Genomic DNA, 21,105 nt, shown 5'->3' on the forward strand with positions numbered 1-21,105 from the left:
CGTGAGACTCAAACTCAGGATCTTTGTCTGCTCTGATACTATTGTTTACCGTGAAAATGGTAATAACAATTAAATTTGTTGATAGAACTCTAAAATTACGTGATCTATTTTTATGCTAGTTTGTTAGACAGTTATGCTAAGTTTATGAGATTTAGAGACGAAATAAAGTAAAGGAGAGAGCTATAATCAAACCGATAGGTCGGTTACTCGGGGCCTCGGGCTTGTCGATTTTGGGCCTCGAGGTCGATCTCAGGGCTCGGCTACGAGCTATTAAGGGCAATCAGGGTAGGGATAACAGTTATGGGATAACTGAGGGAGACTCTTTATGGTCAATGATAAGCAATAAATGAAGAACAAGTATGAAGACAATAAATGAAAGCAATAATATCAAGAGAGCGTGAGAGAGCAAAGAGTGTGTTCTTCTATCTTATGGAGCACCTGGAACAATAATCGACCCTTACAAAGTGTCAAAGACCCCTTTTTTATAGGAGGGGAATCTCAACATAGTACAAAATATATTAACAATAAAGAAATCGGGATGGGACAGCTGGCTAAATTCATGATGCATGCTCAGACTAGCTTCAGACTAGCTGACATATTTTGCCGGTCCTGATTGCACTCCATTGGAACTCCCCATATCTATTGGGGTCGCGACCACGTTATCCCTAGGTCGGGTGTCAATGGACCTCAAGGGAGGGTACTCGGTCCGTGGTCTCGAGCCTTCGAAGCGATCTTTCAAGATGCCTTATCAACGAGAAATTGGTTCCTTTGATTTCACCATATACAGATAGTCCCCGCGTTTCTTAGAGAGGAGCGACAGGAAATGATTTTGACATCCAACACTTTGGGCTTCCCGTGATGATGTCATACTGATGATGCAAGCCTCTATGATTACCGAAATGTTTTGTCATTTTGTTTGTTGCGGATTCTCATTCTTCAGGGCCATAATGTCGCCATCGATTCAGCTCGTAGGGACGCATTGAATGTGCCTGTTGTTACATTTTTCGAGGGCGATAATGGCGTCGTCGGTTACGTTGCCCCCTTTCTATAAATGGGGGCCTCCTGGGATCAGCCTTTTACCTAAGTATCTTCCTGTACCTATCCATTCCTCCTTTCTCGCTATCTTTATTCTTTGTCTTTCACCATGTTTGAGGCCCATGGCCTCAAGATTGTATGGTGGTACTTTTATCAGGCATGCTACGACCTATCTCCTGGACCTTCTCTGGTTGAGCGCGATTACGCTATTTTGTTGTTATTGTTGTTGTTATTGTTGACGTCGTTGGTTCGGGATGACGAACAGAAGGACGATTTCCTCCGACTCGAGGAAATATTTGGATTATGCACCGCTGCTCTAGAGGGGGCTCGGATTATACACCGCTGCTCAAGAAGGGGCTCGAATTATACACCGCTGCTCACCTCCCATGATTACCCGGTGCGGTGCCTTACTCTCTTTGCTTTCTATGGGGTGAGGTGGTACCACCTCCTAACTGTTTCATACCGCACCGGGGAAACGTCTCAAGAAGTGGCTTTACAATAATAGCCTGGTGAAATCCATACTAGCCAGATTTTTCACCCAGCCACTTCTTAGTTTCTTCCTGCCTCTTCCACATCACTTTGCTCTTCTCCAACGCTTTCCTATTCATCGTCTCCCCTTTTGAAGATGCCATTTTGGGGAACAGAGATAAGACTCCTGACGAGATTGTGCTTGGAAGATATTGTCTTTGAGGACGTGTGCCTGAGGAGATGATGCCCGAAAATGTTGTTGCCGAGGACACACCTTTGAGAATAGTCTATGCCCCTAGGCTTTCACTATATGTACACCTTCATGCTTCTTTGTTTATGTGTAAGGACCCTTCGTGGGCTTTTGTAATCAAATGTAAGGATACCTCGTGGGCTTTTGTAATTGAATGTTCATAAATACAGAGATATTTTCTCAATTTTTTTTTATCTTTGATGCTTGCTACATTCTTTTACGTTTGTAGAGATTCTGCATGCACAAATCTGTCTGTTGTTGCTAATACCGAACCCGGGTACGAGTATTCCTTCCGTCCTTTGGTTGATAAAAACTGCTTCCCGTGAGATCTTTTGCCGTTCCTCAGGCCAAACCTGGATTGATCCGATAAACTCGGGACGTCAGGACCCTTACTTTGAGTCGAGAAGAAGTAGGGCTTTGAACCCTTAAACTAAGACTCGGCCTTTAGACCTTCGAGAATAGTCCCCGAGTGAGGGTTGATCCGGGGCATTTGGATACTTGTCTTGAACTTAGTGTATGCAATCTTAAGGCATTGTAGATGGGTCCCGGATGAGGGGCTGTCCGGTTTAGGATGATATCTGTAATGCTATTTAAGGCTTCTTGTAGCCTAACATATTTTGGATGGAGATCCTCGAGGTCAGATATTGCCTCGGGACCGACGATGATGGCATTGACCTTTTAAAGCCCATATCCTTTCTGATGGAGGTCCTCGAGGTCACTTACTACCTCGAGACTAGAGAAGGCATTATTGGCTTCCTGGAGCTTAACTTTGTTCTGATGGAGGTCCTCGAGGTCAGGTACCACCTCGGGACTGGAGAAGATGTTATCTGCTTTTTGGAGCCTAACCTTGTTCTGATGGAGGTCCTTAAGGTCGGGTACCACCTCGGGATTAGTGATGTTGTCGGCTCTCTGGAGTTTAACTTTTCTTTGATAGAGATCCTCGAGATCGGGTACCACCTCGGGACTGGTGATGATATCGTTGGCTCCTTAAAGCCTAACTTCTGTTTGATGGGGGTCCTTGAAGTCGGGTACCACCACAGGACTGGCGATGATGTTGTTGGCCTTTTATAGCCTAACTTCTTTTTGATGGAGATACTCGAGGTCGGCTACTACCTCGGTGCTAGCAAAGGTATCATCGGCTTCCTGGAGCCTAGCCTTGTCCTGATGGAGGTCCTCGAGGTTGGGTACCACCTCGGGACTAGCGATGGTACTTTTAGCTGGTTTTGAGGCAAGCAGATCGTCGCCGTTTTTTTCCATATATATACATGGACGTTTTTTTGCTTTTTAGGGGATCCTACTACTTTAAGCAGTTGCCCTTCTTTTTCTGGGCTAGCCTTTCGTTGCTCTAGCAGTAATGCACTTGCACATATCCCCGCTTTAGTTTTCTAATTTTGTCATAGCCATGGCTGCTATGTTGGGGTCCGTCCGTCAGGGAAGGGAGAGCTCCGCCTCCGGCATTCAGGACCAACGAGAGTATGACTTGAAGGTTGTTTCTTCGATAGGAGAAAAACATCTTGGGTTAGTGAGAAAAGATTGTGGATGGGGGAAAAGGTAGTACCACAGATACTTCCCCTGGGTAAGGGAATCACGGATTATGCCGATGGATTCTTGAAATATACCCTTTCACATTAGGCCCCCTTGATAGGGTTGTGCTCTACTTCTGCCTAGAGTATCGGGTTACCTTGGCGCAGATCCATCCGTCATTTTGGCGAACGATGCTGATGATGAAATTTTTTTGCGGAGAAGGAGGGGCTTGACTTTACTCATAGTCATCTTATCAGGCTGTACCGACCCTTCCACCATCGAGGCCTGCTGACCTTGCGATGCCGATCGACTACGCCCTTTGTTGTTGACGACGAGGAAGACAGAGATCGGGGGTGGATGAGTCGCTTCATCCGGGTGCAAACCGCTAACATTATCCTCATAGAGCTTGTGCCATTCCCTAAGGAATGGAATTATACTCGTACGTGGTGCATCTTGTGCTTTCTCAGTTCTATCTATGACAAAAGCCTAGTTTCGTAACTGTGCCTTCTTTTCTTTTCCCGCAGCAATTTCATGGGCATCGGGCGATGTTCTTGATCTACCGGATTGGGTCCGAGAATTGGCGACCCACTCGACCTATGAGGAGCGCAAGTGGCGAGCTTTGTCTTGGGGCATATGGGAAGCAAAATACCATGGTGACCGCTGTGTTATTCATTCCTTTCCATTCTTTCATGTGGAGAAACATATACCCTTTACGTGCATTAATCTTATTGTTGTAGGCATTAGAGAGACTTTCGAGGCGAGGCCGTGCTCTTTCGGAGAGGGGGAAGGGTTGCCAACTTCTAGGCTGAAGAACAGTATCAATGAACGAGAGGTGCTTTCACAGGGCGATGGCGCTCAAAGTAAGGCAGAGCGGTACCGAGGCTTCGAAGCAAAACCACATCCGAGCCTATCGTGTCCGCGACTCCCACTTCTGGAAAGAGGGTTTCTCCGTCGTTGTCGCCTTCGTTTTCCATCGATAATACTTTGGGAGATACTAAGAACCCAGGGTCGCGTACACCGTGCAATCGTGCTTCGACTGTAGTCGAATCTTTCAGGGCTGAAGGAACTAGATTGGCAGGTGTGCGCTCTGCCTTTAAGGAAGACCAGCGGCTTTACTTTATGGTGAGTTTCTGCATAGGTCTTTCGAGCTTCGCGCCTTTCCTTTCTTATTGGGCTTTCTTTTGCAGGCGTTCGACAAGCTTAACTCTGGGCTGCTTCGTTGTGAAGTTAGGCTATATAAAGCTCCGGATGAGGAGAGATCCCTTAGGCTCCTTTGTGAGAAAAAGAAAGTCGAGCTGGCACACTTGCAGTATGAGGTGGGTCGGAGCTTGAACTACGAGAACCATCTGAAGGAGCAGGTAATTTTATGTCCTGGGTGAGCCTGCATCCCGCCTCCTAGTTCCTGAGGCTAATACTTAGTTTATTTCAGTTGCAGAAAAAGACGGAGGCCCTAGATCATCTTCGAGATGAAGTTGGTCGGGCCAGGCGTGAATATGATGAGCTGAGAGCTCGAGCGGAGGCTCAGGCTTTAGAGGGGAAGGATGCTCTGGCTAAAGTTCCTGCTTTTGAAGTTCAACTCCGCTTAGCCTATGATAATGCTTTAGTTCAGACAGACATGATTGCGAAGCTTGAGTCCGAGCTTTTGAAGGTCAGGGCTGAGATCATCGATGCTCGGGCAGAAGCTGCGATAAGTTGGACTAAGGCTGACAGGGAGATGGCGATCTATTCAAAGGATGTTGTCGATGCTTAAGATGAGCTGAGAAGGATCTGCGACTGTAAAGGGAGGGTTGAAGAATATGCTCACTACAAATCTCGAAGAAAGACCATCGAAGAGATCTGTGCTACGGGCTTCGCCCTCTCGGAGGAATTATCTCTAGCTAGGGTGGATGAGCGTGATGCTCGGTTGCTTTTTCCCGATGCCGAAGAAAGTGAAGATGAGGCCGGCAGGCCGTAGCCCCTGGGAGGGCATAAATTTTGCCATCTGTATGTAGTATTTTTGAAGCATGTTTGTAGACGGAGATTGAACTTTTTCACATATGTATATGAAAGAAAACCTTGCAGCTTTATTCCTTTGTATCTCTTACTGTCTTGAATTTGGCCATTGGACAGGTCTTCAAGTTGGTAGGAATCCTTAGAGTCATGATATGGACCTGGGGCTCGTTAGACTGGCCCGTAGGCTCTTACACACTTTCACTTTTAGGCATAATTAGACCATCTGCTTTGGGCGTAGTCCTTGAGTCGGGCATCGAATCGAGCTTATTTGGCCTTCGAATGGCTGATCTTTAGGCTAGCGACAGTGGCTCTTATGCTTTTGGTCGATGCGACCTTTTAATTAGGGCTGGCAATAATGGCTCTTACGCCGTGGGATGATGCGACCTTCTAGTGTATGTGGGCTGGCGACAATGGCTCTTATGCCTTAATCTCAGGCATATTTAGTTAACTATTTTGGATCCGGTCTCCGAATCGGGTTACAACTCGAGTTCATTTTGACCCTCAAGTTTTCAGATTTCAAGCTGGAAACAATGGCTCTTACGCTTTAGGTTGATGTGACCTTTTGTGCATATGGCCCTGAGGCTTATTAGGCTGGAGACAATATCTCTTATGCGCTTGGTCGATGCGACCATTTATTTAGGCTTTATTTTCCTCTTGTTAAGGACTTTTGAAGTAATATTTGCCTGATTCGTTGTCGGTTCGTGAAAAACCTCGATTTCGAGTAACTTGCGGCAATGTTCAAGCACCTCAGGAGGTTTGGCTCGGAGGCTGAGTAGCTCGAAGCCTGTGATTTGGAGCTGACATTGTCAAAGCTTTTTTGCCTATGCCGAAGATAGCCTGTTTAACCGGTTCTTTACGAAGTAGATTCGGAGTAATTTGAAGGCCTGTATGGGCTGGCGACAATGGCTCTTACACCTTGTAGCAACGGTCGAGCATCCCCGAGTCGCATTAGTTCAGCTGGTATAGTTGTGTGACCAGAGTCACTTGTGTTTGTCCAGAGCCTTTGAGTTCCAAGTTAAGTAGTATTGGCATCTATATCGAGGGTATGCCTTTTTAGCGGTCTTACAAGTTCGATATATAGCCGAAACTGTGGGATCAAGTCTATGCCTTTAGTGAGGTTTTACAAGTTTTACATGTCGTTAAGGTCTTACAGTTTTACATGTCGTTGAGGTCTTATAGGTTTTACATGTCGTTGAGGTCTTACAGATATGATTGCTGCCTTATGTAGGTCTTTCGAGACCGAGTCTGCCCGCTCTAGGTCTTATGGCCTCGGGTTTTGTTAAGTCGATGAAAGTGGTGCTTTGACGGTATTCCCCGAGTCGTCGAGAGTTTCTTGACTCGGGAGCCATTTTTGCAAACTTTGCATTGCCTCGTCGAGGGCTTACAATTTTGGAGATCCTGACCCTGAGGTCGTGCATTTTTATTTTTTGAGATTTTGATGCCAGTCCCTGAGTATTCGGGGTACTTTCGATGTTGGAGATGTTTTGCTATTTCCATGTTGCCTTATCTGAGGGCTTATGATTTTGGATTCCCAACCCGAAGGTCGTTTAGGTGTTGAATTATTGACGCCAGTCCCCGAGTGTTTGGGACGTTTTTGGCGGAGGACTTGTTTTTGCGAAGGTGCTGAGCCTCTTTTTGAGCGTGAGATGCTTTGATAACAAATATTCTTCAATTATTTGGTATAAGTGTACACGTTTTTTCCGTCGGTGGCTTGGCTACGGATACGGTACGTGGCCCGGTACATCATTTTCCTATAGGGACCCAATTCGACGTCTCTAGGCTTTTCCGAGTGGATGAACTTCGGGAGGGGGGGGGGATGCCCCTGAGTGTTCGAGGTTGATTGAAAAAGAAGCCTCGGACACTTGTTGAGTCTCCCTTAGGCAGCATGCAAATGTTTCCTAGTTAAAAACCTTGCCGGTAAAACCCTTTTCAGGATAAAAACTCGGTCGAAGGAAAAAAGTGCAATGGATACTTTAAAACCTTAAGGCCTTCAAGATGGGTTAGCGCTCTGACTGCTTTGATCGGGCGCCTGCATAAGGGTTAGTCTGAAATATGTAATAAAAATGGAGATGGTTATACCTTAGTATGGGATGTGCCGGCGATGTTTCGAGGAACGATATGTCCTAATTACTCGAGATGAGGATGTTGTACAGTTCTTTACTTTGTTTAATCAAGTTTAATCGAAGGTGTGCTTGATTACCCTTTGGCTTTTTACTTTGTTCAATCAGGTTTCTCTGATATTACTGATGGAGAACACGATGCCTGATACATCGATGTTGAAGTTGTATTCTGATAAATGAGGTTCCCCCGTTGGCCCCGTGTTCCTATCAAATCTGGCTTTGCTGATGGGTCCCCGAGGATCTTGTCCTCGATCTATCCTTCGATCATTACGAGGTGGATTGCGCTTTGGGGTGTTCTTCCTGTCTTCAGTGCATAGCTGGTATCTTTCTTTGTTCGGTTTTGGTTCCTTTGTCGGAAACCTACTTGGATATACTGAGCCCGAGGGGGCTCCCAGCTGGTCATCTTCGGCCCTGATCTTCGACTGGCATCGGTTGTGGACATTTAACTAGGTCACAACGGGATATTCGATCAAATTCTGTTTCAAATGTTTTGAAGCTGCCGAGCTTTGTTCGTTCAGACCTTGAGTGAAAGCTTGCACTTCCCAGTTGTCGGAGACTGGTAGTAGCTCCATCTGTTCCATTTGGAAGTGAGATACGAACTCTCGCAGCATTTCGTTCCCTCTCTACTTGATTTTGAACATGTCGAATTTCTTCGTTGCTACTTTGATGGCACCGACATGTGCTTTTATGAAGGAGACTGCTAGCATGGCAAATGAATCTATGGAGTTAGGGGCTAGGTTGTGATACCACATCATGGCCCCCTTCGAGAGTGTTTCCCGAACTTCTTTAGCAGGATGGACTCGATCTCATCATCCCTTATATCATTGCCCTTTACTGCACAAGTGTATGCAGTAACGTGCTCATTGGGATCTGAGGTCCCGTTGTATTTTGGGAGTTCCGACATTTTGAACTTCTTTGGAATGGGTTTCGGGGCCGCTTCCTCGGGGAACGACCTTTGTATGAACTTCTTCGAATCCACTCCTTTCAAGACCGAGGATGCGCCCGGAATTTGGTCGACCCTGGAGTTGTAAGTTTTGACCTTTTTGTCATTGGCTTCTATCATCTTCTCACCCGACTCGATCCTCCTGGTGAGGTCCTCGAGCATTTTTACGATGGCGGGATCGGTCATCGACCTGTTATTGCTTGATCTCTTCGGTACCTGTTCAGCTGGGGGAGCTATCCCTAGTGCTACCATGCTGGGAGTTTTCTATTGACTTACAGCTGAGCAATAGCTAGCTGCTGTGCCTACAGTATTTCAAAAATAACGTGAAGGCTAACCTCACGTTCTTCCCTGGTCGGGAGTTTCTAAGCTTCTTGTGGATCTCCCTGACGCACGCTCTTGTTGGTATGTGAGCTTATATCGATGCGTTGGACGTCGCGCGAGACTGCGTCCACGAGGATTGGTTTAGGCAAATTCCCAGGGTTTTGTGGTAGCACACCACCACCCGGAACATCCACACCGTTCTCCCCGTGGTCCTCGAGATTGTTGTTTTCGCCTCCATTCATTGAGTTAGATATATTGACCTGAAATCGAAGATCTTGGACAAGAAAAAATGTGAAAGATAACTTGCGTTGAGTGAGGAAACCAACAAGAAAATAATCACTATTGTTTTTAGCCCCACGGCGGGCGCCAAACTGTTTACCGTAAAAATGGTAATAACAATTAAATTTGTTGATAGGACTCTAAAAATACGTGATCTATTTTTATGCTAGTTTGTTAAGCAGTTGATGCAAAGTATATGAGATTTAGAGACGAAATAAAGTAAAGGAGAGAGCTATAATCAAATCGATAGGTTGGTTACTCGGAGCCTCGGGTTTGTCAATTCCGGGCCTCAAGGTCGATCTCAAGGTTCGGTTACGAGCTATTGACGGAAATCAGGGTAAGGATAACAGTTATGGGATAACTGAGGGAGGATCTTTATGGCCAATGATAAGCAATAAATGAAGAACAAGTATGAAAACAATAAATGAAAGCAATAATATCAAGAGAGTGTGAGAGAGCAAAGAGTGTGTTCTTCTATATTTTTTATGGAGCAGCTGGAACAATAATCGACCCTTACAAAGTGTCAAGGATTCCCTTTTTATAGGAGGGTAATCCAAACATAGTACAAAATACATTAAATGGTAAAGAAATTGGGATGAGACAGCTGGCTAACTTCATGATGCAGGCTCAGACTAGCCTGACAGATTTTGCCGGTCCAGACTGCACTGCTTGGGAACTCCCCATATCTGTTAGGGTCGCGACCACGTTATCCCTAGGTCGGGTGTCGATGGACCTCGAGGGAGGGTACTCGGTCCGTGGTCTCGAGCCTTCGAAGCGATCTTCCGAGATGCCTTATCAATGAGAAATTGGTTCCTCCGATTTCACCGTATACAACCATGTTGAAGTTTGTGACCATCTCATTTAGAAGATTAAATTATTAGAGATATCACACTTTTATTTATTTAATTATATTCTTAACAATCATCTATCCGCTCCTGTGTTTCCTGTTCGTGGGTGCACACAATTAAGAAATTGATGTCCGAGTAGGCGTGAAGAAATTGATTTAATCAAGAAATTAGCGGCCAGGAAGAATCATAATCCTATCTAATAAGGAAATAATACTTTGTAGTGCATCATATCTTTAACTATGCGTGTTTTGACTTGAAAGACTAACGGATATAATCTCTTACTTTACGTGCATACTATCAGTGTATTGTAAGTGATTCCAAAAAGTTATTTATTTCATTTATAAGTTACCAAAGTAAGTATCTATTATTGTAGCTGGTCATCTTAGTTCCAGTCTTCCAGAGTCTCCATGCATGATTCTGAGAGATGAAAGTATTAAGAAACGGAAAAATTGACAACCTTCAATCTTGCTAGGAGTACAACAACAACAACCCAGTGAAATTTTACTAGTGGGGTCTGGGAATGGTAGTGTGTACGCAGATCTTACCCCTACCCCGAAGGAGTAAAGAGGTTGTTTCCGAAAGACCCTCGACTCAAGAAGACAAAAGGACAAAAGAAAACAATATCAGTAACACCACAGAAATAATATGAAATATATATATATGAAAAATAAGAACTAACATGAAATCAAGAGGAATGATACAAAGCAAAAGCAAAATAGTATCCCTACCAAACTAGTCTCCCAAAGTTATGGCATAAGGCAAGACTCAACTACCTCCTAGTCTACAACCCTAATACTCGACCTCCACATGTTCCTATCAAGTGTCATGTCCTCGAAAATCTGAAGCATCACCATATCCTGCTAGGAGTAGAATTAATTTTATTTTTTTTAGTTTATTTTGTAGAAACGATGAAGTTCGATAACCCTAAAGTCGTATACATTTAATGTTGTGTTGTAATCCTAATCTCCGAATGTCATATTATCTTCAAATTGAACTTACAAAAGAATTAAAACAACTTAAATCTGTCTTGATTGGCTCCCCTTCTCTAAGGATTTTTATTTGAATCTTTAGCTGTAAATTTTACTTCAAGTTTATTAAGTACAAGTTAGATGGCTTGACCAGCATTTATGCGCAAATAAACATAATATTTCTAAGTTCAAGACTTTTTTCTTTGGCTAAGAACAAGAATTTTATTGATTTAAAACATAGGCATTACAAAAGAGGGAATGGAACGTAAAGTAACAGTGCCCTGTGAGTCCAAAAGTAAGTACGGTAAAACAAAAGGTGGAGGGTTATCAAAAACTAAAACATCAGGAGCCTGTGTAGGACTGAGCTCCTTGCCAAAATGTGGCAATGCATCTGCAACGGTATTATCCTCCCTGTAGATATGCTGGAGCTGTGGCATATGTAAGTCACACAACATCAACCTGCAAGCATCAAATAGATGTGAGTATTTGGGAATACCATTGGGTAGTAGGGTGAGAAGTATCTGCGAGTCAGTTTCCACTATGAGCGGTAGCAAGTTGTTGGTAATAGCAAGTTGTAATCCATAAAAAGGGCAAGCAATTCAGCTTGCAGGACTGTCATGTGGTACAAGAATTTTGAGTAGCCAATGATCCATGTGCCAACATGATTACGAATGGCTCCACCCACCCCTCCACATTTAGAGCAGGGATCGAAAGCACCATCGATATTGAGTTTGTAGGTATGTGGAGGTGGTGTCATCCATTTGGTCTAAACAGGGAGGTGTGGGCGTGGATTTGGTAAATTGGTGTGTAGATAAGCATGTTCAGTTGCTTGGATGGAAACTATTGTGGGGTTGACAAGGAGGGTGTCATGGTTGAATAAGTTATGATTACGTGTCAGCCAAATATTCCATATAATGAATGGAGCAATGCTCCTTAGAGGAATGGTAGGATTGTGGGAGAGAGTAGATCGGAGACTAATCGATTTTGAGGAGGTACATAGGTGTTGCAGCCAACGTGCATGGTTATCCAGTGCTATGGATAGTTGGAAGTGATTCCAAATATGAGCGGCCCGTGGGCATGCAGTGAAGATATGCAGTAAATCTTGGGAAGGGTGGGAGCAGAAAGTACAGTGTGCTCGAGGGATGATGTAATGCTAACAGTTGTCGTGTGGGTAAAGCTTAGTGTAGAAGAAGCCAAAGAAAATATTTAATTTTATTAAGAGTAGGGATGGTCCATATCCAGTAATGGGGGAAGGAGGTGGGAGTGTGAGGTTGAGTAAGAAGGAATAGACGATAAACATATAAAGTGTAAAAATGTCCATCGGAGGTAGGGTGCCGGTGGGGGGAGTCATCCGTAGTGGTGTTAACGTTTGGGTAGGTGTTGTGAATAAGGAGTCGAATATGGGTTGGTAGAACAAAGGAGAGTAAGGTTAGGTCAAAGTTTGGTGGGGGTAAAGATGTGGTTCAGGGTGAGAGAAGATTGATGAAGGGGTTCGTGGATAAGTTGTCTTAAGGAGAAGTGGGGTGAAATCCATTGATCATTCCAAAGGTTTATTTTTGTACACGATGTAATTGTTCAGGAGGTACCTTTTTGGCATAAGGGTAGGGCTTTCGTCAGGCTCTTCCAGGTGGAGAGTTATGCGATTTGGAGATGTAGGCTCTGGTATGGGGTGGTATGGAACAAGGGAAATAGTATTTGCCCTGCAGTATTTGAGTCCATAGCTGTGGGGATTAGTGGAGAATCACCAAGCAAGACTTGTTAACAAGGCCATATTTTTGGGATATGTTTGGAGAATGCCAAGCCCGCCATACTTTTTAGGCAAGAGTTCAAGATTAGTTCTCTTTGCTCTTCTGTCATATGCCCGGTAGACATTACTTTTAAAGCTTTATCCTATAGAAAAAACATCATAATTTTTTATCCTGATTGATTTATTCTAATAATGGAATGTTAGTTTAATCAGTTCTATCTCGCAAAAAAAGCAGCTAATGCTTCTATTTTTATTTTATTTTTTAGGCTAAAATTGATAAAATGATATGACCATTAGATATTTACTAAAAGTACAATAGGGGAGGGAGAGAATTGTGGCCTATTAAAAATTAGCCAACTAACGATGATTTTAGTTGACTAGATTGAGAGTAGAATGTAAAAAATAGTAAATGGAGAGAATGACACGCAATGATTTTATACTAGTTCGGTACCGGTGTGGTACTTACATCCAGTTTTCCTTGGTTCACAATGTTTCTCTTTAGATATTTAAAGTATTACGGTACATATGGTTTTGATTCGTTCACCACTAACAAAATACAGCAGCAATGAATCTTGAATAGTGACACAACTCTCTTTTTTCTGTTCTAACTCTTCTTATCTTTTGAGACACTAGTAAACTAAGGATTACAGTATTTAGGCTAAGAAGTAGAGAGACTTAGAAAATAATGTGTGTGGTTGTGCAAGTCTCTATTTGATCTTAGCAAACTTCTTATAGGAGAGGAAAGAACTGTTGAGCCTTGACCGAAAATAAAGCCACAAGATCTTTAAAGGGATTTGACCCAAGGGGTGCCTCTTCGAATCCTGTTGTTGGGAAGGGCCGGATTCGATCATGACTTTTCTTGTCATAACTTTCATTAACAAGACAATCAAGCCTTTTATTGAGCTTATTTAAGAATAATGAATATTTACCGGCAATAACACCTTGATATATGATATGATTTTCTTGATTGAGGCCAACTGGATTTGCTGATTTTTGATTCCTTCTTCTTGTCCATTAATTTAGCAATCACATCTTTGGACAGCTTCGCATTGGTTTTCTTTCCTTTTGATGATTCCTGTAAAACAAGGTAAGTGAGCATTGTCATCATTGAAACCTTAGAATTTAACTTAACAATCACCCCATTTTTTATGATGACAATCAAGAGAGAATAAATATTAATTATGAGACTTCCCTTTTTATTTCACTTCCTAAGTTGCTCCCCCTGAATTGATGCTTGCTCCCCCTAAGATGTTGATTTACTTCTCTACATGTTCTCCCCCTTTGACATCAATCAGAAAGGGAAAGAAAACAACCAAGACAAGTAATATAGCAAGTAATATACATAATAACTAGCAAGATAGTGCATCAAAAGTAATGCATTCAGCAGAGGCATAGGTTATACAGACCCAAAAAGAACTTTATTAGAACCACCAGAAAGCAAGAAAAAAATAAGAAAATAGAAAATATTATTTTTGAACACCATCATACAAATACACATTAGCTTCTTCCCAAGAATTACTTGAGAGTGTTGATCGCTTTGGTGCAGAAGGAGTCATAGGAATTCTCGACATCTTTGACAAGTTTATCCATCTTTTCAGTCATAGAATTAAATGCACTGGTTCCTTGTCTCCGCGTAGCTCCTATATTCATTCTGAGCTTAGCCACATCTGTACCTGTCTCCTTAGTGACTTCCCTGATCTTATCTACCTATTCATTCATCTCAACCACTAGTTGTTTTACCTTATCTAAATATTTCTCCATTTGCTGAAGATTTTGAAAGGCGGTCGACTGAGATGCTGGTTATTCAGTTTGAACTTCAACTGGCACTGAAATACTTTCAACTTTGGCGCGCTTAACCCATCCATCACCATCCAACGTGTACCCATCATTGAAAAGGTTGTCTTATCATAAGTGCTTGTAATGTGCTTGGGTGTAAAGGGTGCCAAATCTACCTTCATAACTTCGAGAATGTGTGAGATGAGCAGACCATATGGTAAACAAGCAGCGGAGGAAGTTATGTCCCTAATACTTTCAAGCATGTATTGACGAATCCACACAAACCAATCCAGTCATTTATTATTAACAAGACAATAAAGGACAAAAATATCTCTAGTGGATAAAGAGCTAAGGGGCCCAGTTCTGGAGAGTAAAGTAGTAGCAATCATGAGGGCCAAGACACGATGTTCAAACTTTAGGTTTTTGGGGCCAATATCAGGAAGGTTATAGAATAAAAAGGTTTTGGTTTCTTCAAAGGATACTTCAAAATCTTTTGGCCAAGAATTTTGTACAAAAACATCAAACCCACTAAACTTAGCAGAGAAAATCTTTTCAAATTGATAAGAGTCCAGAATAATTCTAGTGCCTAACACCATATATTCCAAATCATTTTTGTATTCATAAACAGGTTTGCATAAAACATCCTCACAGGTTCCTCATAAACAGAGTTACTAATACTGTCAAACAGAGAAGAAAAATGCTGAAAATGAAATATAGAGGTCACATCATAGTGCATATTTTTCATGAGAGAAAGACTTACAGAGCGTCTATAAGCCATAAATTTTGAGTAGTAGGACTCAAACCTTGCTTTTTCACTCGGGCCATAAAAGATCAACTTGTCCTCATATCCGAATTCAGTGTTCTCTACCTTTCCGTTCTTACATGCAGACTTTTTAGGGGTTTGCTCCATAGGTCTTTTTCCTACCTTTTCTGGCTAATGGGAGGATTTTCGGAAGATTCAATACTCTCATTATCCATTTTGAGGAAATTTGAGTGAATGGATGACTCTAGGTCTACAGGTTCTTCAGGATTAAGGGGTTTTTGAAACCTTCGACTTCGTCTGGTTGCAGTGGTGGAAGAGGGGTTTCTTTTTTCCATGGTGAAAAGGTTGGCTTCGATAAGAATGGAGAGAGTAATAGGGACGGAAGAGTTTTTATCGGTACTTTTAGAAGGAACGAAGGGTCGCCTTGGTTAAAGGAAAAAGTGGGTTCAGAAGGAAGTGATGCTTCTGAAGTGACTGATCGCTGGTACTAATGTTGAGCAATTATTACACCTACACGAAAGTTAATTAAGCCACACATACTTAAGGAAATAAAATATTTTAGAAGACGGTAAAAAGATTTGTTTTAGAAATTTGGCAAATTGTCAATTTTTTTCCTGAGAAAACAAAATCTTTCTTCCAAAAGTGATTTTGTAAAAATATTAGCAAGTTGAGAATCAATACTAATAAATTCTAACACAATATCACCTTTAGTAACATGATCGCGGATAAAATGATGCTTGATTTCTATTTTTTTGCACTAGAATGATGCATAGAATAATTTTGATAAGCAAATAGCACTGGTATTATCACCAAAAAAGGAGTAGAGGTGAGAGATAAATCATAGTCGAGAAGTTGATGCATAATCCATAGAACTTGTGTACAACAGCTTCCAACAACTAAATATTCTGCTTCAGTCGTTGATAGGGCAACACAATTTTGTTTCTTGTTATGCCAAGACACTAATGCATTTCCCAAGAGTTGACACGTGCCATTGGTGCTTTTCCTATCAGTCTTGTCACCTGCAAAATCTGCATCTGAAAAACCTTGTAGAGAAAAATTGTTAGAGCGATCATACCATAATCCTAGATCAGAAGTACCAATTAAATATCTAATAATTTATTTAACAGCAGTGAGATGGGATTCCTTAGGAGTCGACTGAAATCTTGCACACTTGCATACACTGAACATAATATCTGGTCAATTATTAGTGAGATATAATAGGGATCCAATCATCCCTCTATACATGGTTTCATCAACCTTTTCTCCATTGCTGTCTTCACCGAGCATTGTTGTTGGACTCATTGGAGTGCCGATTGACTTTGTATTTTCCATGCCAAACTTTTTGATAGGGTCCTTAGTATACTTGGTTTGGCTAATGAAAATTCCTTTAGGATACTGTTTGATTTGAAGTTTGAGAAAGAATGTTAGTTCGCCTATCATGATTATTTCGAATTCTCCTATCATGGAAAGAGCAAATTCTTAACATAAAACAGAGTTAGGACTACCAAAAATAATGTCATCAACATAAATTTGAGTAATAAGATTACCTGAACTAGAATGCTTAATACCAGGAACGTGGAGCTTGTTTGTGACCATACAAAGCTTTAGTTAGCTTGTATGCGTGATCAGGAAAGGTGACGTTTGCAAATCCTGGTGGTTGCTTCATATATACTTCTTCAGAGATGAAGACATTCAGGAACGCACTTTTAACATCCATTTGAAACAGCTTGAATCCTTTGTGAGCAGCAAAAACAAGTAGTATTCGAATGGATTCGAGTCTTGCTACAAGAGCAAAGGTTTCATCATAGTCGATTCCTTCTTGCTGAGAGTATCTTTGAGCAACCAACCTTGCTTTATTTCAAACCACTTGACCAGATTCATTCAATTTTTTTCTGAATACCCATTTAGTTCCAATGATGGAGAAGTTTGAAGGTCTTTGAACCAATTCCCTTACTTTATTTTTTTCAAATTGATCTATTTCCTCTTTCATAGAACTTATCCATCGAGTATCTTTCAGAGCTTCATCCAATTTCTTTGGCTCAAGTTGAGTAATAAGAGCCACATGATATTTGTTCTTCTGAGATCTTCTTGTAGTGATTCCTTCCTGTGGATCTCTTATAATTAATTTGTAAGGATAGCCAGGTTCGCTTTTCCATTCATTTAAATTGTTTGAGGGAGGATCTCTTTCTACATTAATCGACTGATATATTTGAGATGGTTCATGAACTTCTATAGACTCTTCACCTAGTTGAGTTTGCTGATCAGCTGACTCACTTTGATGATCCTTTCTTGTAATGATAGATTTAGGGACAAAAGGAATTTCCTCATCTTTAGGAAGTTTTTCATTCCTTGGGCAAGGGTTAGTATCAACAAAAATAACATGAATTTATTCTTTAATGCAAATCATTTTTTATTATAAACTCTATATGCTTTACTTGAAGGAGAGTAACCAAGAAGTATACCTTCGTCACTTTTAGGATCAAACTTACACAAATTGTCTTTTCCATTGTTGTAAATAAAACATTTGCATCCAAAAAGGGTGAAAATAGCTAATATTAGGTTTCTTACCATTCCACACTTCATACGGTGTCTTTTTGAGGATTGGTCGAATCAGACACCTATTAATGATATGGCATGTTGTGCTTACCGCTTCTTCCCAGAAATGGTGAGGTAGAGAATTTTCCACAATCATGGTTCTTTCCATGTCCTGTAGGGTTCTATTTTTATGCTCTACCACTCTATTTTGTTGCGGAGATCTTGGTGAAGAGAAGTTGTGAGAGATTCCTTGATCGTTGCAAAAGTTCTCAAAAGCTTTGCTTTCAAATTCTCTTCCATGATCAACTTCTGATAGAAGAGATGTAGTAACCTTTTTCTCGTTGAACCTTCTTATAGAAAACTTCAAAATTCTTTATAGCATCATCTTTATGACATAAAAACATAACCCAGGTAAATCTAGAGAAATCATCCACAATGACAAAAGCATATTTCCTACCACCTATGCTGGCAGTTCTAGCTGGACCAAATAAATCTATATGCAATAGTTGGAGAGGTTTTGAGGTGGAAACAATATTCTTGATTTTGAAAGATGAGCGAGTTTGTTTTCCTAGTTGACATGCATCACAAATATGGTCCTTTGAAAAATCTAGTTTTGGAAGTCCAATAATGAGATCATGTTTAGAAAGCTTTTGATAGTATGCATACTGGCATGTCCAAGTTTTCTATGCTAGACTCAGGGATCATTAATTATGGAAGCAAGACAAATTTGATCCCCAAGATTATCTAAGCTGCTAATATTATAGACATTTCTATCTCTAGTACCTAAAAGAATGATTTTACCTAATTCATCTTCTATAAACCAACTATTTTTCTTAAAACAAACCTCGTAGTCATCGTCACATAGTTGACTAAAGTTGAGAAGATTGTAGCCGAGTTCATCAACCAAGTAGACTTCATCTACATCACATGTTGAGCTCAGAGGAACTTTTCCAACACCAATTACATTTTCTTTAGATTTGTCTCCAAATGTGACTGTTCCTCCATCTAGTTTGGTGATTGTCTTGAACAATTGTTTGTCACCAGTCATATATCTGGAACACGCGCTGTTGAGATATCACTTTCCTTTTTGATTCTTCTTGCAGAGTTCCTCCAAAACAAAATTACTTGTTTTTAGGTACCCAAGATTGCTTGGGTCCTAAATGGTTAGAATGAAAGTGTTTGTTTTATTTGAAGATTTGGGTCGCCAGACCCATCTCTTGCCATCCTTGAACCTATAGCGATTAGAGGTATGACCCTTTTTACCACAATAAAAACAAGACGGACTATTAGAATTTTTAGAGTCTTTTTCTGCTTTGATTCTATTCCTGCATTGGTTAGTACTATGGCCATTTTTACCATAAAAGGAACATGCATGAAATTTCTTCTGTTTGTGATGAACAGTCTGATTAGATTTGACTGAACTCTGACTAGTGGATTTTTGCAATCCATTCAATTGAAGTTGAAGTTCATTAACTTCTTCCTGTAGCATATCACGTTCAATTTCACAAATTTCTAGCTTTAGGGCCCGCTCTTTCTTTTCTCTTTGAATCTTTCTGAGTTAATTTATAACTCTTTCAATATCTGCAAGAGCAATATCAACAAATTCTTGAGGTTCATAATAATTAGGGCAATTGGGGGGACGTACCTCACTAGTTTCCTCGTCTTCCATGAGACCGAGTTGATCTGAGTCTTCTTCTTCATTTTCTCCTCTGTTTCCTGAGAATCCAAGCTCTCCTAATTCTTCATTGCTATCATCTTCTATGGCCATGAAGCACATATTGGCAATTTCTTCATGATCAGACTCTTCTTCATCACTGCAGGCTCCAAAGGACTTCTTCCTTTGAAGGTTCCTGCTCAGATTCTTCTTTAGTTCTAGACAGTCAGCTTGAATGTGTTTGTGTTTTCGACATTCGTAGCATCTTCCATCATTTTTATTGTTTATCCTTCCCTTTCTGAAGTTTGGTTTACCTCTTATGCTATTTCTGTTTTTCTTCATCATGCTAGTTACAACTTGAGAAAGCATGGCTATATTTTCATCATGTTCTCCTCCTTCCTCTTCAGCTTCTGGTTCAGCCACAGTTGCTTTAAATGCAACTGTTTTTCCCTTTTTTTGTTGAATCTGTCTATCCAAGTGAGTTTTCTCAAAAGCTATTAAGTCACCTATTAGTTCATCATAGGATATTTTGTCAAGATTCTGACATTCGGAGCGATGACCTTTGGCTGCCAAATCATAGGTAGACTTCTATGAATTTTTCTGACTTGTTCTCCACTTTTTATTGTTCTACCAAAAAATTTGAGACCTCCAAGAATTTTGCTGAACCTTGAGAACATTTCTTCAGCAGATTCTCCATCCTTCATTTGAAATAGCTCATACTCACCAACCAAGAGATTTATCCTCGTTTCTTTTAGCTTGTTGGTCCATTCATATGTGGCTTCAAATTTGTCCCACATTTCCTTAGAAGTTTCACATCTTGAGATCTCTTCATACTCTTCACCACTGATAGCATTGTACAATAGATTTTTTGTTTTGGCATTCACAGTTATGACAACAACTTGCTCATCAGTGTAGTCATCCAAATCAAATGGACAGTGGATACTATTACTACACATTCTCATCATTCTTTGGGGGTATTGGAAGGTTTCCCATTTTGATCACCTTCCAAACTTTGATGTCATATAACATGGTGTATGTTTCCATACACACTTTCCAATGAGGGAAGTGTTGTCCATTGAAGTATGGTGGTCGAACTTGAGAGGTTTCGCCTTGAAATAGTGCACCAACAACTGTGTTTAATCCCATGATATTTTCCTCACTAGCTATTAAGCAAAGTTTGTGAGCCTTGATCTGATACCAATTAAAAGTATGGGGAGGAGGGGTGAATTGTGATCTATTAAAAATTAGTTGACTAATGATGATTTTAGTTGACTAGATTGAGAGCAGAATGTAAAATAACAGTAAAAGGAAAGAGAATGACATGCATCGATCTTATACTAGTTCGATACCGGTGTGGTACTTACATCTAGTTTCCCTTGGGTCACAAGGGTTCCCTTTAGATCTTGAAAGTATTCTAGTACAGATGGTTTTGATTCGTTCACCACCAACGAAGTATAGCAACAATGAATCTCGAATAGTGACACAATTCTCTTTTTGTGTTCTAACTCTTCCTATCTTTTGAGACACTGGTAAACTAAGGATTACAGTGTTTAGGCTAAGACGTAGAGAGACTTAGAAAATAATGTGTGTAGTTGTGCGAGTCTTCCATTTGATATTAGCAAACTTTTTATAGGAGAGGAAAGGGTCGTTGAGCCTTGACCAAAAATGTAACGACTCGGCCGGTTGTTTCATGAGTTACAACTTTGTTTTCCCTATTTCTATTTTCTTCTATGTTCTTCATCGGTGTTTTACCATATCATGTTGGTTGGTTCGGGTCCGGGGTGGATTTGGAGTGGAATGAGGCACTTAGCCTCCTATTTAGAAGCTTAAGTTGGAAAAGTCAACCAGATGTTGACTTATATGTAGACGACCTCGAAATAAA

The 21,105-nt window shown here is 41.0% G+C and overlaps 1 protein-coding gene across 1 annotated transcript; it reads right to left on the minus strand.

The window, feature by feature from the left end:
* Positions 1–16,595: 16,595 nt before the first annotated feature.
* On the minus strand, positions 16,596–20,179 carry LOC138885804 (uncharacterized). The gene is made up of 6 exons (XM_070166786.1): positions 19,870–20,179; positions 19,215–19,789; positions 18,414–18,590; positions 17,682–17,930; positions 16,899–17,234; positions 16,596–16,856 (listed from the first exon to the last, which is right to left on the minus strand). Exons 1-6 carry the CDS (start codon positions 20,177–20,179, stop codon positions 16,596–16,598), a joined length of 1,908 nt encoding a protein of 635 aa, XP_070022887.1.
* Positions 20,180–21,105: the final 926 nt, after the last annotated feature.

Source organism: Nicotiana sylvestris, chromosome 2, assembly GCF_000393655.2.
Source record: "Nicotiana sylvestris chromosome 2, ASM39365v2, whole genome shotgun sequence".
Lineage (NCBI taxonomy): Eukaryota > Viridiplantae > Streptophyta > Magnoliopsida > Solanales > Solanaceae > Nicotiana > Nicotiana sylvestris.

Coding starts and splice junctions, on each gene's coding strand:
- LOC138885804 (XM_070166786.1), bottom strand. CDS start 20,179: ATGTGTAGTAATAGTATCCACTGTCCATTTGATTTGGATGACTACACT. Junction 18,591..19,214: donor AAGACGAGGAAACTAGTGAG/GTACGTCCCCCC, acceptor CAATTGTTCAAG/ACAATCACCAAACTAGATGG. Junction 17,235..17,681: donor ACCATTTCTGGGAAGAAGCG/GTAAGCACAACA, acceptor CAAATATATCAG/TCGATTAATGTAGAAAGAGA.